Source organism: Alosa alosa, chromosome 11 (assembly GCF_017589495.1).
Source record: "Alosa alosa isolate M-15738 ecotype Scorff River chromosome 11, AALO_Geno_1.1, whole genome shotgun sequence".
Lineage (NCBI taxonomy): Eukaryota > Metazoa > Chordata > Actinopteri > Clupeiformes > Clupeidae > Alosa > Alosa alosa.
This window is the reverse complement of record NC_063199.1, coordinates 9,122,093-9,144,401: the sequence shown is the minus strand read 5'-3', so window position 1 is coordinate 9,144,401 and position 22,309 is coordinate 9,122,093. Positions and strand designations below refer to the sequence as shown.

The 22,309-nt window shown below is 48.2% G+C and overlaps 1 protein-coding gene across 1 annotated transcript; it reads right to left on the bottom strand.

The window, feature by feature from the left end:
* Positions 1 to 734: 734 nt before the first annotated feature.
* On the bottom strand, positions 735 to 21,879 carry sntb2 (syntrophin, beta 2). The gene is made up of 7 exons (XM_048257392.1): positions 20,954 to 21,879; positions 8,577 to 8,781; positions 6,411 to 6,618; positions 4,167 to 4,309; positions 3,781 to 3,977; positions 2,947 to 3,137; positions 735 to 2,689 (listed from the first exon to the last, which is right to left on the bottom strand). Exons 1-7 carry the CDS (start codon positions 21,684 to 21,686, stop codon positions 2,597 to 2,599), a joined length of 1,770 nt encoding a protein of 589 aa, XP_048113349.1. The 5' UTR covers positions 21,687 to 21,879; the 3' UTR covers positions 735 to 2,596.
* Positions 21,880 to 22,309: the final 430 nt, after the last annotated feature.

Below are 22,309 nucleotides of genomic sequence, written 5' to 3'. Positions count from 1 at the left end.
ATGTCACTGGTCAAAATGCAAACTCTTCAGTCATACATCTGGAGAAGCTACATTCTTGGTTAATAAGAAGACCAGAGCATTAGTAAGGTCAGATGTTAAAATCATGCCATCCATGTGCCATGAAGGACTGTGTGCATGCTGTGGTCGTGAAGACAACTGTGAATTGCTCTAGCTCAGATAACACCTGGAGTGATTTCCTTATAACAACATGCAGAAGAGTTGGCAAACAGGGCCTGGGATCTTTCAGAATCTTCAGTGAAAGCCTTGACCTTTAGTGAGCCCAGAAAGGGTTCAGCCGAGGACTGGACTGCCTGGACTAGCTGGGAGTCTGGCGTGGCCCCAGATTTGAGCTTGAGAGTGTCTCAGGTGCACGCCAAGTCCCTGTCTTTCAGCAGGTGACCTGCAGGAGAACAGAGCCGGCCCTTTGAGAGAGAGCCGGAGCTGATACCCACACCACACCATCGGTGGAAGTCCAGCAGTGATGCAAAAGAAAGATATGTCTCACGTTTCGCTCAGTGAAACTCTGCAGACCAAGGAACAGAGTAGAAAGAGTTTGGACCGTGAATGCCCATGCACAGACACTCAATAACACATACAGTACACACAGAGAGAGACAGGTGATCCTAACGGCAGACAAAGACAGGATGTATTGCATATCAACATATTTCAACAACATTTTTCCCCATTTGAAAATTTTTGAAATATTCTCACTTGCATATGTATTCTTTGGGAGGGGGGATTTATTAAACTTTTGAATATTAAAGGCCACTGGAATGACTGGAGTCGTGCTTGTGCTGTGATCAATCCCACTATGGGACAGGGGATGTGCATTCGTGCAGCTATGTGGAGGATCTTTACAGAGCTATGGGTTTAGTCAGAAAGGCATAGTTAGCGCCCCCATTGCAGTAGGAAGAAATCAGTATTGGCTTCTCTTCGACGCAACACATTACTCCATCTGTACACGTTTGTGCTGCCCCGGACAGAAAAGGTAAGGAATGTGCTTTGCGGTGCATTTTTTTTGGTCACCCGATCACGGATGGCAAGTGCATGTTCTAGGAATGTCATTTCTTAAGGCGTTTTTTTTTGTTGTTGTTTTGTTCTGCAATTGCTGGATTGGACTTCATTTATAAACCTGAAATACAGAATAGATGACACTCCTCGCCCTCTGTTTTCACACAAATGCCTGGATGAAACTTGGCACAAGATTATGTTTGCACTTAAGAGCGGCCACAGGGGGCGATGTGGCGTCCTTTGGATCCAAAGTGCCTCAGGCTCTTCTCACTGACAGCTATTAACCTTGACAAGTGGTGGAAAACAGTAATTTGCAAACTCATGTGCATTTGAATGGAGATGAAGGGATCGTTCCCCAGAGTGTGTGTGTGTGTGTGTGTGTGTGTGTGTGTGGGGGCTGTAGGGGGGTTGGGAGGCGAGAAGCTTTCGAGCCCTTTGCCACTTCCACCATTCACACACACACACACAGGTACACAGGTACACACATCCATGCAGACACACACCCATGCGGACACACGCACGCACGCACACACACAGACACACGCACACAATTACATAGTCAGTATCCCTTATGCAATTCCCCCTAGGCTGGGTGGCAGCACAGTCATTAGTGTGGGATCAGTTGAAATCCAATGATACAAGGCAAACAGGGATTGTGGAGATGGCAGTGATATGAAGGACTGTGAAAGTGAATGACTTTCTTTTGGCTTGGAGAAAAGGCTCTAGGTGTTGTTCTACCCACATAACAACTGCTGCGTTAGACTGATTAACTACTCAGTCAGTTACCCCTTACAATTTCACCAACGTGAAACCACACACTGCAAAACGGGCGAACCGAGCACAGCACAGGCACATAGAGGCTACGCCAGTGAGAGTTTTTACTGTAAAGTCAAACAAGGCAGCTCAAGCACTCGTCAACACTCCTAAACTCCTCAACACTTCTAAACAAGGCAGCTCAAGCACTCCTAAACTCCTCGGCACAACAACAATACCTTACTCACTGTGCCCTAACATGAAGAGAAAGAAAACATAAATACAAAATACAGGAAATGAAACATAGGTAAGGACCAAAAACAAACAAACACAAATATATGAAAGTAATATTATGTGTGTGTGTTTGTGTGTGAGAAAGTGTGCTTTTTTCAAAGCTTGTTTTGCTTTAGCCTCTAGGAAATGGAAAAAGTTTAGAAGAGAGTTTTTCCACTAGCTCTACAACAAGGCACATTTGGTAATCCTGATAAGTCACATTTCAATATGCTAAAAATGGAAATACAAGCTCACTAACACACATATTCTGGTGTACACAGCCTTCTACCGACGGTGCTCACAAGTCCACATTGCCACTGACCACGCACATGCGCACACAGACACATACAGACGCACACATGCACACACACACACACACACACACACACACACACACACACACACACGTGTCAACAAAGCATGACAACAAAGCAAAGTTTGCTTAAAAAAATCGAAAAAAAAAAAAAAAAAGGAAGGCGATGATAGATGGTGTCGATATCAAGACGTATATGTATATATGTAAAAAGGAACTGAGGCGCTGAGCTCCTGTTGTCCCCATTCACGTCAGCAGGCCCATGCGAGTGAGTTTAGCTGACAGGAAGGAATGGAGTACAAACACTACAGGCTTTGGCCCCGATCTCAGGTCAAACACCTGCCACAGAAAGAAAGAAAGAAAGAAAGAAAGAAAGAAAGAAAGAAAGAAAGAAAGAAAGAAAAGAAAGAATGAATGAATGAATGAATGAAAGAAAGAAAGAAAAGAAAGTCATGACTATACTGTACATTTAAACTGCACTAATATAATATATCAAAACAAACAAAAACACTTTACATAATGTAAAACATAAAAGTACTATTAGGACATTTGTAAACAACTGAAACTGAACTAAACTAAACTATTTTTTGACATACCAGTTCCCCCTCGGGACCACCAAAGTCCAGGTAGAGTTTGCGGACCCCATCATCAGCGGACATTTTGAGCTTCTCGTAGGGGTAGCGGAAGAGGACCGTGAACCCAGCCGCCTCTGCTGGCTCCCGGCTCACCGTAAAGCCCTTCTCATAGTGCAGGGTCAAACGCACCTCCTGCCTGTTCAACACACAACCTGGAACACAACAAAACCACACAACTGTCACACAGATACTGCTTGGTGTATGTGTATGTGTGTGTGTGTGTGTGTGTGTGTGTGTGTGTGCGTGCTCGTGTGTGTGTGTGTGTGTGTGTGTGGGGGGACCATGAAGATAAATGTACACATCTTTGAGGTTCAAGGATATGGCAGAACAGGACAGGAAACAAGTGAACTTTTCCAGTGTTTAATTTTGGCTGGCTATTGTTCTACGCATAAGTGGGGGAGAAAGTCGACCCACTGGCAGAGTGCCTTCTTTTCCAGTCCAAGTTCACCCTAATCAGCACTGTTCTTTTCAACTTTGCAATTCCTCTCTCAGTCTATCGCTCTTTCCTTCTCTTTCTCTGTTTTTTTTCTTTTTTTCTCTCTCTCTCTCTCTGGTACATGGGACACTGTCCACTTTCCTCCCCGAGGAGGTGGGTTTGACTCATTGTGAAATGTCAGCAAATAAAAGTAGGAGGAGTAAACACACTCACAGACACATAGGTCTGTACAATGCGGACACATAGATACACGAGTGCAACAGAAAGCCTACATTACTCACACACACAAAGCCTAATTATACAATCATACATAATGCACAAACATACACCTCTTTAAACACATATACACACAGACGTACCTATAGACACCTCTTTGATCAGTTCTGCGGCGGCGTGCCCACCCTGCACCAAGGCCCGTGTCCATGATGACAGGTCCCAGTGGGTCTCCACACGGAAGACGTGCGACTCGATGCCACGGTTCGTGCCCGTCCGTGTGGCAAACACCAGGTCTGCCCCCACTGCCGGCGACCCGTGGGAACTGCCCGAATGAACCAGCCTACCAGGACAGCCGGAGAGGGAATAGTTCAGAGGTCAAAAAGACAGGACAGGACAGGGGGGTGGGCAAAGGTCAGAGAGACGGTCAGGTAAGCACACCTGTCAAAGTACAACATGTTTATGTACCAGCAAAAACAGAGGACGGAGAAAAAAGAGAGAGAGAGAGAGAGAGAGAGAGAGAAAGAGAGACCTTGTGGCGAGGATAGGATGTGTAAGCAGCGGGTTAGTCCAGGCATCACGACTCCAGGGCACCGAGTCGAACAACAGGATGTCTTTCTCGGTCAGCGCCATGACGACCGGGCGGTACTGTATCCGCCCACCTTCCAACTGGATCTAAAACCAAACAGTACAGATAGTCAGGCTGTGTGTGAGTACGAGAGAGTGGGTTTGTGCTCATTTGTGCTTGTGTGTGTGTGTGTGTGTGTGTGTGTGTGTGTGTGTGTGTGTGTGTGTGTATCTAGTTGGATGACATGGGATGCTGGTTCCCAACCTCTGAGTCCATGGTATCTGTTTATGTGTAATAGCTGCTAGTGTGTGTGTGTTGTCTTAGCAGGGCCCGGAGGAAGTAGTTAACACAAACGCAGCTTCCTGTGGTTTTCAGTCTCAACTGCACCTTCTGTAACCCCTCCATGCCACTGCCATCTACACTCCCCACTTACATAACTCGACACAATCTCAACACTCCATTTTCACAGACACAGTTCCGGAATAACACAAGACCACACCACAAGAATCCCTTAACGCAGATCCGTTAGTCTTTTAACTGGGAACTATGAGTGGTCTGACCGAGTGCATTCACCGCATTTCATTCATGTTCCATGAACTAAGTTGTTTCAAAGATTCTTTGTGACAGGAGGGCACAAAAGCTCACATGTTGTGTAACAATAGAAAAATAGGCCCAGGAAAAGAACTCACTGTTGACACACTCGCCTGACACCAGCTGAGTATTCTTGAGATGCTCAAGTGATGTGATGCCATTGGTATTTGGGTCAGGTTTTTTACACAGGCAAAACAGAGAAGAATTTACCAAAGAAGGCACAATGGCCAAAACAGGCTATTTCTGTGATGGTTGCAATCTATAAAATAAAATTTTCTTTCAAAAAAGATATGAGAGTATTGAGAGGATCAGTGTGCGATAAAAAAAAACTACAGTACAGCAGCATTGCTTTGCTAATGTGTCATTAGAATATGGGTCAATATTTGTGCAGGTGACAGAGGGGATTTCTTGGTTTTATGTACAGTCAGAGTTGGGTGTAACGCATTACAAATACAGCACTGCCTCTGAGATGGTCTGTTTGGCTTTAGATCCTTTCCTATTTACAATCAGGCCGTTTATAAGGGCTAAAAATAAAAGACTAAATATTCACCTGTATAAAAAAAAATCTGCTGTTCCAAATGTTGCGGTAGCGAGTGCATTCTAAGTTAAACTGTGTTGCCGATATTAGTGTGTGTGTGTGTGTGTGTAACTGTGTGTGTGTGTGTCTGTGTGTGTGAGTGTGTGTGTGTGTGTGTGTGTGTGTGTGTGTGTGTGTGTGTGTGTGTGTGTGTGTGTGTGTGTGTGTGTGTGCATCTTCTGAGAAGGCGAAAAGAACAAAAAACAAAACCCATCGGAGTATTTGTTAGCTTAATATTGAGCGGGAGACAGTGCACAACTAACTAATGACTAGTCTGAAGTCATTCACACTACGAATTGCCTCCAAAAACATTTCAGGGTGTTATACAAGCTAGGACTGCCACTGTTTTCAATGTGAACAAGAGCATCTAGAATTAATGACAGAAGGTGTGCAACTCGCGAGTGCACTTCACTCAAAGCAATTACATTTTTTGCAAGTTGTGTGCGTGTCACCATTCAACATTGAGGGAGAGCGCGCGAGCAGGGCAGCAGTGCTTCCATAAAGCAGATAGAATTTGCAATTTTTAAAAGCAGCACTGAAGTGCCATGTTTGTGAACTTGAAGGCAGCTTTCAGTAAGACAAAGCAATGATCAGCTATCTGTAAGAAATGCCCGGTAGGCCTACAGGGCAACCTGGGTTGGAGTAGTGTAATAGACTAGATTATGCTACCTAATGTTTCATACAACGTCATTAATTAAATAATATATAAAAGGGGACAAAATCAATAACAGCGTTCAAAGAAACATTTCAAAGCAGTAACGCAAAAGGTAATGTAACACGTTACTTTCCATAGAGATTAAAGTAATGTAAGAGATTACATTTTTTTACAGTAACAACTAATGTGTAATACATTACTTTTTTTGAGTAACAACCCCAACACTGTATACAATACATTAATGTACTGGATAAGTTAGGTTGTGTATGTGTGTATGTATATGACTGTATACATGAAAAATACTTCCACTTGTCATGTGCAAGGTATTTGACCACACGCAACATTTGTCTGTGTCTGACTGACTTGGCCCTCCAGCAGCACTTACCTGCTCGGCTAGCCAGCCGATGTGCTTGAGTTGGGGGTGTGCGGCGGTGGTTGGCACACTCAGGTAGGCGTTGACGTGGGCCAGTGTCTGGGGCAGCAGGGCAGCGATATTGGTGTGGATGGCGGTGAACCAGGCCTGCGCCGAGGTGGCATCCTTGCAGCGGAGCACCACCGTGTGCTGGCCGTCCGGGGAATGCAGCTCCAGCAGCCTGGCAAGAGACAACGCAGAGAGAGAGTGGTGAGTGTCTATGGTGGCCTGGGAGGGACAGAGAGAGAGAGAGAGAGAGAGAGAGAGGAGAGGGGGAGGGTGAGTGTTGATGGTGGCCTAAGGCCCCGTCCACACGGAGACGCTTTTTGGGTTAAACGCACCGGTTTTGCTTCGTCTTGGCCGATCGTCCAAACGAATCCTGTAAATGCACTGCCCAAAACCGCACTTTTTTGAAACCTGGTCCCAGGGTGGAAAAATCTGAAACCGTAGCCCTTGTGAGTTCGCTTGGATGGCGAAACCGCATACCTGCGTATTGATGATGTCATCGCCACGGTGCTGCACAGCGCCAATAGCTTATCATGACTTGGTGGACTGAACAGTGTTTTCTCTGTGTTTTCTTGATGCATTTCTAGCTATCGTCGGTGACGTGAGAGAACTAGTCAGAAGTTATTAGCGAAGTGCGGTGTAAGTTTAAATTAATTTGTGTGTAGTGCCGGTGTCATTCATTTATTTTACATGACTTACAACATAAATAAATGCATTCATAATCTAGTGAAGTCAGATATGAGCATACAAAGATGCGTAACTCATGTTAAGCCTATGGTAGATGCACACTAAATGCGAATGCGTGATTTGATGCAGGCAAAAGTATCGACTGTTACTAACAAAGGTATTATAGCAATATTATAAATGTGGCGACAGAATAGCCTAACTTGGGTAGACCTAGCATTTAGTAGCCTATGCATTTGCGGTGATAGCCAAAACTAATGTGAATTGATTATTTGTACCTGCGTTAGCCAAATAAAGGACGGGACTGCACCCTTCACAAACCGTAAAAATTAAGTTTATTAGTTTTACAGTTGACTACAGTTGGCAGTTCACTATCAGTCCACACAAACAATTCTGGTTTCCTTGCACTAGCCATTTTTGTCCTAGCCTATTCTGTCTGTTTGTATAGCCTACAGCGTGCAAGCTTTGGTCAATTTCTGTAAGAGAAACAGTGCCACCTATAGGCCTAGGATATGAAGTAACGTGTTGAGTCGTGTTGAGATGGATCCGTTTGGATGCAAATATTCTTGATACGGTTCCAGGGAAGACGGAGAAAAAAAAGATCGGTTTGGTACGTGTGGACTAGCCCTAAGAGGGACACTCAGAGAGAGGGCTGAGTGTCTTTGGTGGCCTAGGAGGGACAGAGAGAGAGAGAGAGAGAGAGAGAGAGAGAGAGGTGAGTGTCTATGGTGGCCTGGGAGGGACAGAGAGAGAGAGGGGTGAGGGGTGGTCTTTGATGGGATGGGAGGGACTATACATCCATTTTAACACTCCTGTGATAGTCTTAATGTAAATGGCAAAAAGAGACTGATAGTCCTAGGTAAATGGTATTTTTCCAATAGAGGCAAAAATCAGTCTTATCAGCTATATTGTAGCTGTCTTTATCAAGGCTAGGCACATAAATTAGCCATGAATTAGCCATGTGTGTCAACAGTTTTACAGATTATTAATGACCCTGTCCACTGTACCCATAAGTGAGTCAATTAATAGTAAGTTTACACACACACACACATTGAAAATATACAGCATATACTGATTGACTGTGAAGATTCACATACATCCAAATATAGGACCATACTAATAATGAATACTGATAATTCTAAGACATTATTGGATGGTATAAGTATACTCTTTTGATCCTGTGAGGGAAATTTGGTCTCTGCATTTATCCCAATCCGTTAATTAGTTCACTGTGTGATGAACACACTCATCACACAGTGAACACACAGTAAGGTGAAGCACACACTAATTCCGGCACAGTGAGCTGCGGGCACTTCAGCTGTGCCTACTGGTCGGGGTTCGAACCGGCAACCCTCCGGTTACAAGTCCGAAGCGCTAACCAGTAGGCCACGGCTGTCCCTGGTGGACAAACACACACACACACTCTCTCTCTCTCTCTCTCTCTCTCACCTGTTTTCCAGGTCGGGCATGGTGAGGTTGCGGCTGATGAAGCTCATCTTCAGTGGGATGATCTTCCTGTCCTTTGTGCCAGGGCTGTGTTTGGGCAGCTCATCGCCACTGAGGCTGGGGGAATTGGAGCGCGTCCCTTCCCAAGGCAGGTCTGCCACCATAGAGGGCTTCTTGAACAAGGGAGATACCTCTCTGATGTACTTCACTATGAGAAGAGAAACACAGACACATAATCAGTACAGTTTTTTTGTGTGTGTGGGTTGTTGTGTTTATGCTCAGTTGTGCTTACTGTACAATGCCTAGTGGTAGTAACTTATTACAGTAAGTAGACATGAGTATTATAGCAAAAATGCTTGAAAATGTGCATTGATGTGTTCTGTGGTTTGGCTGTAGCATACAACATGTATTTCCATTTTTTGTAGATTTCATAGTTTGAAATGCCACAGACCATGGAGGACTTGTTTGGAAAAGGGGGTAGCTGTGATACACTGCTTTGTAGCTGAGACAGTACACACACGCATGCACGCCCCTATCCTGTAACAGACCACTCTGTGTTAGTCTTCCATGCTGTTTGGTTGTAATATGAATTTACTGCTGTTGTCAAGAGTTTGACGGAAAGGATGGCTCTCACATTCCTCCGGCACGGTCGGCAACGTGGTCGATGCCCACAACCACAAAGACAAGAATGTGGAGAATAGGCGTGAGTCTCCTGAAGCCACATATATGGCGGCTTCTGGCCCACCACATTACCAGCACCGATAACGCTCAGCGTTTTCGAGTGAAGTGGAATTTCCATTGGAAATGATACCCTGCAACTGAACAGGGATTCAGAGAGCTCAGCACAAAGCTGTCTTTGGGAGGAACATCTGGGTAGCGCTGCATGCCTTTTCGTAGGGGGGGAATTGACACGGAGCTTCTGCTGCCTCAGCACGAAGGCAAAAATTGTCGTTCAACGAGGAGGAATGGCTTCAATTTCCCCATTTTTGGTTGGGTGCCCTATGCCACAGCGAAACCACAATAATGCAAACTCTTGCTTTCTTGTACACACACTCACGCATACACATACCCACACAGCCACACGCAAACATACACTTTTGCATGGAATGTCTGCTTGTGAGTGTGCGTGTGTATGTGTGAGTGTGCGTGTGTATGTGTGTGTGTGTGTGTGTGGGGGGGGGTCTTCAGGATGGGCTATTGAAGAGGGAGAAACTTGATCTGAGTTTGAAGAGATGAGGTCACTCATGGGAGAGGATTATACTTGCGAAAGCAATTGGCCAGGAGGCATGTGCATATAATGTGTGTGTGTGTATGTGTGTGTGTACATGTGTGTGTGTGTGTGTTATTCATCTAGATGGAACTGAGGGCTGGGGTATAGTGGTTCTGGTGAGGCCCTCAGCCAGGGACCTCAACTAGCCAAACTTCAGTGTTCAGACTCAAGTTAGCAGATGACAGGCTAGGCGAGGAGGGATCAGTAAGGCAGATCTGGTCTCTGTGGTTTGTCCTCAGCTGAAGGCCTCAGAACTCTGGCCTATCCAGCCAGATCAAGCCCCGGTCTGGGCAAGGCACTGTGAAAAGCTGACTCTTACAAAAGAGGACAGCCTAAGACAGATTGTCTTTCTGCGAAATCCATAAATCACTATCACTGTCATGAGATCTCTCTCTGCCTGGTAACACGCGCTGATTGAAGTCTGATGACCTCCACCTGTTCCTGCTCTGCTCTGCCTCACCCTCGTTTACCTACCAGCTGCACTGCATTCACCACTCATCATGCCCTGTATATAAAGCCTTGCTTTTCAGTCCACACTTGTCAGATCGTCTGCAACCAGCACCAGTTACCTGCCTGTTTTGGAAAACGCCTCTGACTCTTTGCCTGTGATCCGGACCCGCTCGACTACTTCTGTGTTCTCCAGCCCCGTAATCTTGACCTGCCTTCCGTCCTCTTCTACTTAATACCGCCTAGTCCTTGACTGTACTGCTGCTTCGCTTCAATTGCTGTTGTGTGTGTTTCCCCAGGACTTCCCCGATCATCCAGCTCCTGCCATCGCTGTTTGGCTACTGGGGAACACACACACGCAGACTCTTGGAACTCCTGTACTCGAACCCCCTGAAACCCCTTTAACCCCCAACCCTTAAATAAACTTTTTGAACGCGGACGCTTTTGTGGTCCTCGCCCTGTTTGGTGTCTGACAGGACGATCTGACCAAACATGGACCCAGCGCACGGGTCGAACCAGCATGGAAACCGACGAACCAGAACCACCCACCACCATGCAACGCCTGGAAGAGACAGAGAGAGAGGTAAACCGCAACACTGCTGACATTGCCTCCATACTTCAAGCCGGGCTACCAACAGCGCCAGCAGTTCCAGCAGCAACAGCAACAACTTGCAATGATCATTCAACTTCTCACCAACCTTTCTCCTCTGCCTGCTCCCACCCGCCCAGCCCCAGCCAGCCTGCTCACCGCCCAGCACCCGAAGTCTCCTGCCCAGTCCACTGCTGCCGTGGCTGCCGGAGCCCCAGAACCCAGGATCGGGCAATCCAGAGCGGTTCAGCGGTGACCCAACCCAGGTAAGCATGCTCCTGACGAGCTGCCGTGTCCAGTTTACCCTGCAACCCAGGACTTTTGCCACTGAAGGGCGAGGGTCGGTTACGTGATCACTCACCTGGACGGCCGAAGCTCGACTCTGGGGAACGGGCAGAGTTCGAAAGCGCCAGACCCCAGCATGTGCAACCTTCAACCTATTTCGCAGAGGAGATGCTCAAGGTATTCGATTTGGAATCCACAACAGCCGAGGCATCTCGACCCTGAGTATTCGCCAAGGCAGAAGGACTGTGCGGATTACTCCATTGACTTTCGAACTGTGGCAAGTCGGAGCTCCTGGAACATGGAAGCATTGGTGGATGCCTTCCTCCACAGCCTGGCGGACTACATAAAGGACTCCAGCTGGTTTCCCATGATCAACCCCCACTCTTGATGAAGCCATTGCTCTGGCTGTCCGCGATCGACCGCAGGATCCAGGCCGGGCCGTCGTGAGAGAGGGCGCCAGAGTCCATCCACCAGCACACGGAGTGTCCCAACTGCCCTTCTGTCGCACCTGCCACACCATCTAGCCAGCCGGACCAGTCTGAACCGATGGAGATCGGCCGCCTCCCTAACCCCCTGCAGAGCCAGCGACGCATCACCTCCAACTTGTGCCTGTACTGTGGTGGTGATGGTCATCGAAGTCGCCACCTGTCCAGCAAAAGCCGGAGCTCACCAGATGTAGGAGGAACGGATGAGCTCAATGAACATTCAGCCCTCCATCAGCCGTAAACCCCTCATCCAAGTCTGTCTTCACCTGTCTGATTCCACCCACACCCTGGCAGCCCTGGTGGACTCTGGCGCAGAAGCAAACATTATTGACAAAGGACTTGCTCGTCAGCTGGGCTTGGAAAGCCATCGCTGTCCACTCCTGTTCCAGCCCGGCCCTGGACGGTCATGAATTGCCACAGTTACCAGCATCACAGCCCCCATCTCAATGATGGTGTCAGGAAACCACCGAGAGACCATCCGCTTCCACCTGCTCAGCTCTCCAGGCCAACCCCTAATCCTGGGCTACCCTTGGCTCCGCTCTCCACAATCCTCACCTCGATTGGGCCTCCGAACTGTGAAAGAGTGGGGAAATGCCTGCCACCTGACCTGTTTGCGTGCTGCCTCGCTGCCCCCCGCTCAGTACCCCCAGCACTGCCCCGACATTTCTAATGTCCCTGAATGTTACCATGGCCTCCCGAGAGGTGTTCAACAAGACCAAAGCCACATCTCTGCCCCCACACCGTCCCCCCACGACTGTGCCATTGATCTCCTCCCCTGGGACTGCTCCACCCAAAGGTCACCTCTACTCACTATCCCTCCTGAAAGAAAACTATGGAGGATTACATCAGGGACTCCCTGGCAGCTGGACTCATCCGCCCGCCTTCTTCTCCTGCTGGTGCCGGGTTCTTCTTTGTGGGAAAGAAAGATGGTTCTCTTCGCCCCTGCATTGATTATCGAGGTCTGAATGATGTCACAGTGAAGAACAGGTACCCTCTGCCTTTACTCACCTCTGCTTTTGAGTTGCTCCAGGGATCCACTATTTTCACCAAACTGGACCTTAGAAATGCTTACCACCTAGTCCCAGTAAGGGAGGGTGACGAGTGGAAGACTGCATTCAACACCCACACCGCCATTATGAGTACCTGGTAATGCCATTTGGCCTCACCAACGCCCCAGCGTATTCCAGCGCTGGTGAATGATGTGCTGCGGGACATGCTGAATAAATTGCCTCGCGGTACCTGGACGACATCTTAATTTCTCCAGAACTCTGTCCCAACACACCCGGCCATGTCCAGCTGGTTCTTCGACGGCTCCTGGAGAACTCTTTATGTCAAAGCCGAGAAATGCGAAGTTCTATGCTCAGACTGTGTCATTCCTGGGATACATCGCCGCTGAAGGCAATATCCAGATGGACCCCAAAGGTCTCTCGCAGTTACCTCCTGGCCAGTTCCGGGAATAGGAAGAAGTTGCAGCAATTCTCGGTTTTGCCAATTTCTACCGAGATTCATCCGAACTACAGCTCCGTCGCCGCCCCTCACAGCTCTGACCAGCATCAAACACCCTTTTCTGGACCCCAGAGGCCAACACAGCCTTTCATACCCTCAAGGCCCGGTTCACCACTGCCCCCATCCTCCAGATGCCGGATTCAGACCGCCAGTTTGTTGTCGAGGTGGGATGCCTCAGACGGGGAGTCGGGCCATACTCTCTCAACGGGCAGAGGAGGACAACAAGTTGCACCCCTGTGCATTTTTCTCTCGCCGGCTTTCACCTGCAGAGCGCAATTATGATGTTGGAAACCATGAGCTGTTGGCTGTCAAGCTTGCCCTGGAGGAGTGGCGCCACTGGCTGGAGGGGTCCACTGCCCGCTCCTGGTCTGGACCGATCACAAAACCTCGAATACATCCGCAATGCCAAACGCTCTTAACCCCAGACAGTCCCGCTGGGCCTTGTTTTTCACCAGATTCAACTTCACCCTGTCATACCGCCCCAGGTTCTCGAACACCAAGCCGGACGCCTCTCCCGCCAGTTTCATAAGGATGACGCCCCTTCCCAGGAACCTGCATCAATTCTGCCCGATCCCCCGCGCCGTAGCTGCCCTGACCTGGGATATCGAGGAGGAAATTCAAGAGGCCCTCCGTGACCATCCCCGCCCCAGTGCATGCCCAGACGGTCGCCTCTTCGCCCCAGAGAATTTGAGGTCCCCGGTCATACAGTGGGGACACAACTCCCCGCCTTTGCTCTGCCACCCGGCTCTGCCCGCACCTGCCATCTCCTTGCCCAGCTTCTGGTGGTCTTTGAGAAGGGATGTCCGAGAATTCGTCCCCTGCCTGCCCCACCTGCAATCAGAACAAGTCCTCCACTGCCCCCGCTGGTTTACTCCAGCCCTTGCCTGTGCCCACACGACCCTGGTCCCACGCCTCCTTGGACTTTGTAACTGGCCTCCCACCATCAGGTGGGATGACGGTCATTCTCACTGTGGTTGACCGGGTTCAGCAAGATGGCACACTTCATTCCTCCCTAAACTGCCATCTGCCAGAGAGACTGCCCAGGCTGTTCTTGATCATGTCTCTCCGCCTACACGGGCTGCCCAGGGATGTTGTCTCTGACCCAGGTCCGCACCACCTCTACATTCTGGAAGGAGTTCTGCTGCGTCTTCTAGGGGCCACAGTGAGTCTCACCTCTGGGTTCCACCCCCAGTCCAATGGTCAATCCGGGAAGGGGCAAACCAGGAGCTGGAGAAGGCGCCATGTGCATGGTTTCTCGCAAACCCCAGGCTTGGGCACAACAACTGATGTGGATAGAGTATGCTCACAACTCCCTCACCTGCTCTGCCACTGGTATGTCACCTTTCCAGTGTGTGTATGGCTACCAGCCCCCCTGTTCCCCAGCCAGGAAGGAGATGTGTCCTGCCCGCCTGCCTCGCTTATGCCCGCCGCTGCCGCCTGCACCTGGTCACAAGCTCGCGCCACGCTACTCAAGTCAGCTGTCAGCTATGCCACTGGGGCTAACCGCCAAGATCGCCGCACCCCGGGCCACCGTGTTGGCCAGAAGGTGTGGCTGTCAGCCAAGGATCTCCCACTGCGGGTGGAATCGGCGTAAACTGGCACCTCGATTCTCGGCCCGTTCCCTATCCAGAGGGTCATCAGCCCAACCGCAGTCCGGCTCCAGTTGCCAACCTCCATGAGGGTGCACCCTACTTTCCATGTTTCAAAGTCAAGCCGATGCATGAAAGCCCGCTGGTCCCCTCGCCGCCTCCTCCTCCTCCTCCTCGCCTCGCTGGACGGTGGGCTGGTGTACACCGCTCAACGCCTGCTTCGGGTCCAGACGGCGAGGTAGGGGCCTCCAGTATCTCGTCGACTGGGAGGGCTATGGACCTGAGGAGAGAACCTGGGTGCCAGCCAGTCGGATTGTGGACCGGACACTCATCGCCCGACTTCCACCGCCTGCATCCTGATCAACCTGCAATCCGTAGGGGGCCCCAGAGGGGTCCCTAACCGCCCTGCCCGCCCGGCTTCCTGTCCTGTGCCTGACCCTGACCCTGTCTCGTACCTGTCCGTCTTCTGTCCACGACCCTCCAGCTCCCTCCGAGGATGAGGATGTTCACTGACCGCTTCGGAGGAATTCTAGCCCTCCACCGCTCCCTCCACCCTCCCGGGACGTGGTGTCACTCTTGGGGACTTCTGGGGCCGCCCCTTAGGGGGGTTCTGTCATGAGCTCTCTCTCTGCCTGGTAACACGCGCTGATTGAAGTCTGATGACCTCCACCTGTTCCTGCTCTGCTCTGCCTCACCCTCGTTTACCTACCAGCTGCACTGCATTCACCACTCATCATGCCCTGTATATAAAGCCTTGCTTTTCAGTCCACACTTGTCAGATCGCCTGCAACCAGCACCAGTTACCTGCCTGTTTTGGAAAAACGCCTTTGACTCTTTGCCTGTGATCCCGACCCCGCGACTACTACTGTGTTCTCCAGCCCCGTAATCTTGACCTGCCTTCCAGTCCCTCTTCTACGAATACCGCCCTAGTCCTTGACTGTACTGCTGCTTCGTTTCAATTGCTGTTGTGTGTGTGTTTCCCCCAGGACTTCCCGGATCATCCAGCTCCTGCCATCGCTGTTCGGCTACTGGGGGAACACACACACGCAGACTCTTGGAACTCCTGTACCCCCCCCGAAACCCCCTTAACCCCCAACCCTTAAATAAACTTTTGAACGTGACGCTTTTGTGGTCCTCGTCCTGTTTGGTGTCTGACAATCACTATAGCAATTAACCCAATTCAAATCCGTGGGATCAGCTTGGCTGACAAGCAGAGGAAAGGTAGCACTAGGTTTCACTGTAGAAAATGGGGTGGCACATGCAAGCCCAATGGAGATTGTAACTTCAGTTTCAAAAACCTCCAACCCCCAAAACTAAAAACAAGGGTAGTGTTGAGAGCTTGATGAATGTGTACAGTTTTTCTCCAGATCTGACTCCTTTGATAGTATCCTATTTCTGCCTTCTCCTATTTGTTCAAGTATGAAACACACATTAGTGACAGTCATAATACTTTTTACTGTAAATCACAGAGGCAATCCATGCATGCACACAGTCACCGACAACACAATTCATTAATAGATACCTTGCCTGCCAACATTTGCTCCCCTATCTGTGCAAACATAATTAGAAACTCAGAGTAATAATGCAAACATAACATAGATAAGGGACAGGATTCAAGGGCTTATATATTGACATTGCCATTGCTCCCTACATACCACAGTCAACCATCAAGCTAGTATTATGGCACAAGGACTGCTAGTATTATGGCACAAGGCAGTTACTATACTTTACTATCCTCTACATGTCTAGAGACACCCATGGCATGTAGTTAGTTTGAAATATGGGTGGGAATGGTTAGATTACTGACTTTGATTGAGGCATTCAAAAGGCCAGACTTCAAAGTAACAGAGCAGTCAAACAGAGAGAGCAGAGAGGTGTGCTGTGTTTTAGCTGAAATGTGGGCAGGTTTCGAGTGGGAAGCCAAGCAAGCATTTCTCTCACCATTTTAAAGAACCGTCTTCAGACTGACTGTTCTCGTGTTCTCGTCACAAGTTGCACAAGGTCTGGATGGGCAATGCTAGCAGCCCGCTGACCGGCCGGCTTAATCAATGAAGCAGCGCTGGGATGGACAGACATAATAACTCACGGGCCAATATTCTGGGACCCTGCAGCCGAAGTGAACCCACATTTACAAGATCTGACAGTCCCAGACTGTCTCTAGACTAATTAGAAGGGATTTTAATTGGTTGGAACGAAGGCGGCCTGTTTTTTTTCTTTCAATCTCTTTCTCTCTCTCTCGTCAGACAGTGTCCTCATCTTTTCAAAATAGCTGTGTTCACATTCACAAACACAAGGACAGTCATCTGTCTCCCTTTTCCTCCAGATTCCAAGTATGACCCTGTTGACATCTATTCCAGTGCAACAGTAGAGAATTCAAACTGATGTCCTTTCTCAATCACTACCACTGGATGCAGCTCGGGCTCAATAGACCTACAAGAAAGCCCATCATAATAACTATAATAACAAAATAAACACTATAATGTACCAGAAATATTGCCATAAACAATATTATTGTCATTTTAGACAATTTATCACTAACCGCTCAATATTGCAAGTACAAGGCCTCTCTCCACCTGCAACTGCCATAAAGTGAGCCATAAACCATCTACAGCTAGAATCTATCTGTCTGATTTAGTAATTCACTATCTAAAATCTGTTCCCTTTCCCACCCTCTCTCCCTCTCCATGTCAAGGGTTAGAGGTGACTCGACAGGAAGCACAGGTTTGACTGTTACAGGCTATGACTATTTTTTCAACGAGTTGCGTTTTTTTCCGTTTTTTGCGGGTCATCTGAGAGGAATTTTCCACTCAGAAAAGCATTCTTTTCTTTCACAGCAAAAAGATTATGGGAGAAACAGCCACAGACTTAGGTGCAGGCATGAGACACAGAGAGAGAGGCAGAGAGATGTGCTGGGTTCCAGCAACCCAGCGCCAGTGAGCTAGGCAATTCTCCAGCATCGGAAGTCCCTCTTCTGCTCTGTTTAAAGATCTCATTAGGAACGTCGGCAGCATCTCACAGCTCCAGTTCTAATTTTAATTAGGGCACACCATACAAAAGAAGACACCGAAGAATTTATGTGTGTGTGAGTGTGAGTGTGAGTGTGTGTCTGTGTGTGCATAAGGGATAGTGTCCCAAGTGGTGCTGTCCCATATAACAATGTTTCCCTGAATACCCAAAGAACAATGCAAGATAAAACTACTACAAGACACCAAAAAGTTAATATGCACATCAAAACACACACATGATCAGCTTATACAGTAAGTCATTGCCTCTCCCTCCAAACAATTACAGATAAATTACACAAACACACTATCACACCATCAGAATGTGGTACACCATACACACACACCTAGTGCTTCTCCTGTTATTCTTGCTTCCTTTATCAGACAGAGGCCCCGAGAACGTTAGTCTTCCACTGAAACCCACAAAGGCACAACTGCTTCCCCACTGGCCAAATTCCCCTGCAATCTGTCCCTACTCTTTCTCTTTCTTCTCTCTCCCCTCCTCCCTCCCATGGCGCAGGCTGCCAGGACCTTAATGAGAACAGTGTGTCAGACTCCTCCAAAAAACTGTGCGGGGAAAAGGAGGAGGGCGTGTGGGAGGGGCAAGGGGGGTGGTAGAGGCCATGTCACACTTTTCCACCGAGAAGCTCCCACTATTTCAAACCTAACCGACCACCTATGCTTACACCAACACAAAGCCCACTCATACCACCCCCTCAACACACACACACACACAATCACCTGCCACCTGGGCCGAGTTTAGTGGGAAAGAGAGTGGTCCCAACTCAGAGAAGTCCAGTTCCTGCCAAGAGCGCTGTCGTCCATTGCGCACTGAAAACAATGTGGTTCTGCTCTGCATCAGAGGCCTGTCACAGACACATGCTCCTGCTCTGACATCCGACCCCCCTCTCTGTTCTCTCTGTGATCCTGCCATCCACTCCCCCTGGCTTGGCCTCAAAGACAGGAGGCTCGGACCCACAGACCTCTGCTCTGCCACTCACAGGAAAAGAGCAGAAGAGAGGAAAGAAGAGATACACACAGAAGTAGAAGAAAGCAGAAGAAAGCATGACTAAATGTATGGAACAGAGCTGGAAAGAATGATAGATATATGAGATAGATAGATAGGTGGAAAAAATAATAGATAGAGCAAAGAATGAAAAGAAAGTAAATAAAAGATAAAACAAGGCTGAAAGCAAGCAAAAAAGAACAAGACAACTTCATCGGAGTTCATACTTTCCTCTCCCCTCATAATCAGTCAAAAGATGGTGGTAGTGGAACGGCCAATTACATAATCTGGCCCGGTTCAGTTCATATTTAAGTCTGCGGTTTTACAGTACTGTGGACTGATGTTTGCTCAGGTTCTCTGCCTAATGCTACATTCCCGGCAGTCATTCGGTGTTTGGCTTTGGGGAAACAAAAGGAAATAACTGTCTCTCATCTGAGCACTCCTGAGATGCCCTCATGAATGGGGGGCTTTGTCTCAGCACTGTTTTCAGCCAGTCCTTTCTCGACGCTTCTTTTCCCCCCTGGCCAAACAATGGTCACATCTTCCCATCCACCACTGAACACAGACACTAAGTGACACGGCCGGCTGAAGGTCAGTGTCACCTCGGGCCCTGCTCGCCACTGTGCTCTGCTCAATTCAGCTGTTTTTGTTTGGATCACTTCTTGTTTCTGTGAACTGAAACAAACATACGTGACCACATGTTCTGTTTAAGTGTATCACAGGACGTGACCTTGTGTAGATCCCGGCACAGGAGCTAAGTTTAAGTGTGATAATGACAATTATTTTTGAGGAGTCAGATAAAAGCATGCCAGTTGCTTTAACAAATGGGAAGACTGTCTAGGTTTCAGTCTTGTACATCATAAAGATAAATATTAGCCACATTGGTAGTACATTAAATGAAGTATAGGCCTCCTGTAGAGTTTAAGTGTATCTGGATGTGTTTGGTTTCTGAAAGCTTGGTCTTAGCACATTTTTTTTCGTCCAGTCTATAGGTGACTGACACGGCAGTTAAAATATCCCCCGACTTTGCTACCAGGCCCATGCATCAATTTAAGGAGCAATTGGGACTTACACTCAAAGTTACACTGGCAAATACAAGAGCTCATTTTGTGTAAGAAAGGCAAACACTGTCATGGACGTGGCACATTCTTTGCACACATTCACAGGAGCATCTGAACACGAACAACTTCCCATTTATCATATAGTCGTGACAGGTGGGTCCAAACACTGGCCACTGAATATGAGACGTGAAGTTGAGGATAAAATCTGGGACAATAGCGTGTCTATTAATGTTAATTTAGAGACATTGACTTGCTGAATTAGCTGAGCACGTGGTGTTACAAGGCGTGAACAAGACGTTAAATCACGAGAGAGCACGCTAACCAGCTCAATTCTTTCCAACACATTAACCACAACGAGTCTCGGACCACTGCCCTTGCCGGGCCTCTGGACATTTTAACAATAAAATGTCCGACGTGTTTCCAAATCTCCCCAGGTTATTGGCAGTGTTCATGCTGTCGCATCAATCAGCACACACTCCCTGTTGTTTTGCAACAGTAGCTTAGTCTACATGCATGCGGTAACACACTTGTAGTAAGAGCTGCCAATACTTGGATATTAAACTACATAATAGTATAGTTTGTTACAAAGTAATAACGGCAGATAAGTAAAGGTTCCAATATAGGCTAACGACACGTAGGCTAGGCTATATCATGTATGAGGCTGTTGCAGCGTAGCAGAATAAACAAACACCTCCATAATGTGATGACATACTGTACACCCCGCCCCTCTGAAATCTCCACAAACACTTCTGATAAACCTCGCACGCACCGCTGTAGCGGTAAGCATTGTGCTCTCCCACTTTGCCTGTTGATTAAAATGTAATCTAGGCTACACTAGTCCCTGAAATAACCAATGCAATATATCAGTGTTGCTGTGATTTAGCTGACGATTATGCGCATGGCAGTCCTGTGATCATGATATTTGTTTAAAAGTGTAGGCTAGTCTATTTGTGTTGAGCGGGGCAAATAATAAACTGAGACGTCACCCTGGGATGTGTAGGCTATGGCTCTGTAAAATAGGCTAAGTTGCGCAGTGGCATAGCCTACAGTGAATGAGTACAAAAGTAAGCTCAAGAGTTGACTACTTTCCGTGTCAACCCAGGCCTTCATGAATCCCCGTTATTGCGTTAGACAACTTACCCTCGAGCATAACCTCCTTCCCGGCCTTTTTAAGCGCCTGCACCGCCACGTCGTGTGTGGCTTCACGTAAGTCATTGCCATTGACGGACAAAATGGCATCGCCGACACGTAGAGCTCGGCTCTGGTCCGCGGCAAGCCCGGGGAAGATCTTGGATATGAGGATGGGCATTCTGTTTTCTCGACCACCTTTGATACTGATGCCTAAACCACCCGACTCCTGTTTGACAACTCTTACTTTCCGTATTGCTTCCGACCCACCAGCTTCGAAGCTATTTGGTGTCTCGCCATGCCGTGAGCTAAAACTAGACCCAGGGCTACCATAACTAGACCCAGGACTTCCAAAGTCTGAGTTGGCTCCGTTATCTCGACTGAACTTGCCAGAACCAGGACTGTTGTAGCCGTGGCTGCCGCTGTTGTCGTAATGACCTCGGGTGAGTGCCCCCCGCGCTGGGCTATCACTTCGCCTTAAAGCACCGTGGTTGGGGTGGATGTCCGAGTTCTGGTTTCGGTTCGGATTTCCTGATGTTAATCCAGGTTCGCCACCGTTCGACAAACCATTTCTTAGGCCAGATGACGAATTATTGTAATCCAAGTTACCACCCGGACCACTTAAATCGGCTTCTGCCGTCAAAGTTAAAGTTTCACGGGTGAGCTCAGCCGCTACTCGAATCCAGCGGTCCCGTAGCAAAAGATCCAGTTGACCATTTTTGTCCGCTCGAGTCCAGATAGCCATTCTGGTCCTCAGGGCAGGTTTCAAACTAAACTCATAATGAACTTTTTCCTCTTTTTCGGAGTGCGCACTAAGCTACTCATCGACACACCCACTTACGCACAGTGCCGAGGGAGACAGAACTGTTTCTCCAAAAAAAAATCAAAGAGGGAAAGGAAAACAACATCTATTGGGCTATCGTGCAGTAAGCGCCAGATTCGGAGAGCGGTCTGTTAAGTACCTAAAAAAACATCAAGGCCGGATGAAGCAAGCAACCAATGAACGTGCGCCCTGGCCTTTCTGATTACTTATTCATGCCCAGAGGCGGAGCGTTGCATACCGTGTTTGCCGCTGGAGTTTGCTTCGGTGAGTTACTGTGCTACTGTCAGATTTCTTCTAAAGCTGATTAGGAAGTGGCTCGTCAGAGTCATAACAGGAATGTCTGCTCTAAAAAACAATTGGAAGTTGCTCTTACTTTTTGTTAATTTAGTGTTCTAACAAATGCAAATGTGTGATTCATCTGAGGTTTTGGCAAAAACAAAAAAGGTTAGGAGTGGACAGACACTGATCTTTCTCCAGAGGACCATTTTTTGCAGGGTGCTGCACAGAACAGCAAGCCCGTCTGTCAGCATTTAACACAAAGTGTT

Excerpts from the sequence above, each read along its gene's own strand:
- sntb2 (XM_048257392.1), bottom strand. The coding sequence starts at position 21,686 with ATGGCTATCTGGACTCGAGCGGACAAAAATGGTCAACTGGATCTTTTG. Across the intron at positions 6,619-8,576 it reads ATGCCCGACCTGGAAAACAG|GCTGCTGGAGCTGCATTCCC; the intron begins GTGAGAGAGAGA and ends GTCTCTTGCCAG. Across the intron at positions 4,310-6,410 it reads TCGGCTGGCTAGCCGAGCAG|ATCCAGTTGGAAGGTGGGCG; the intron begins GTAAGTGCTGCT and ends GTTTGGTTTTAG.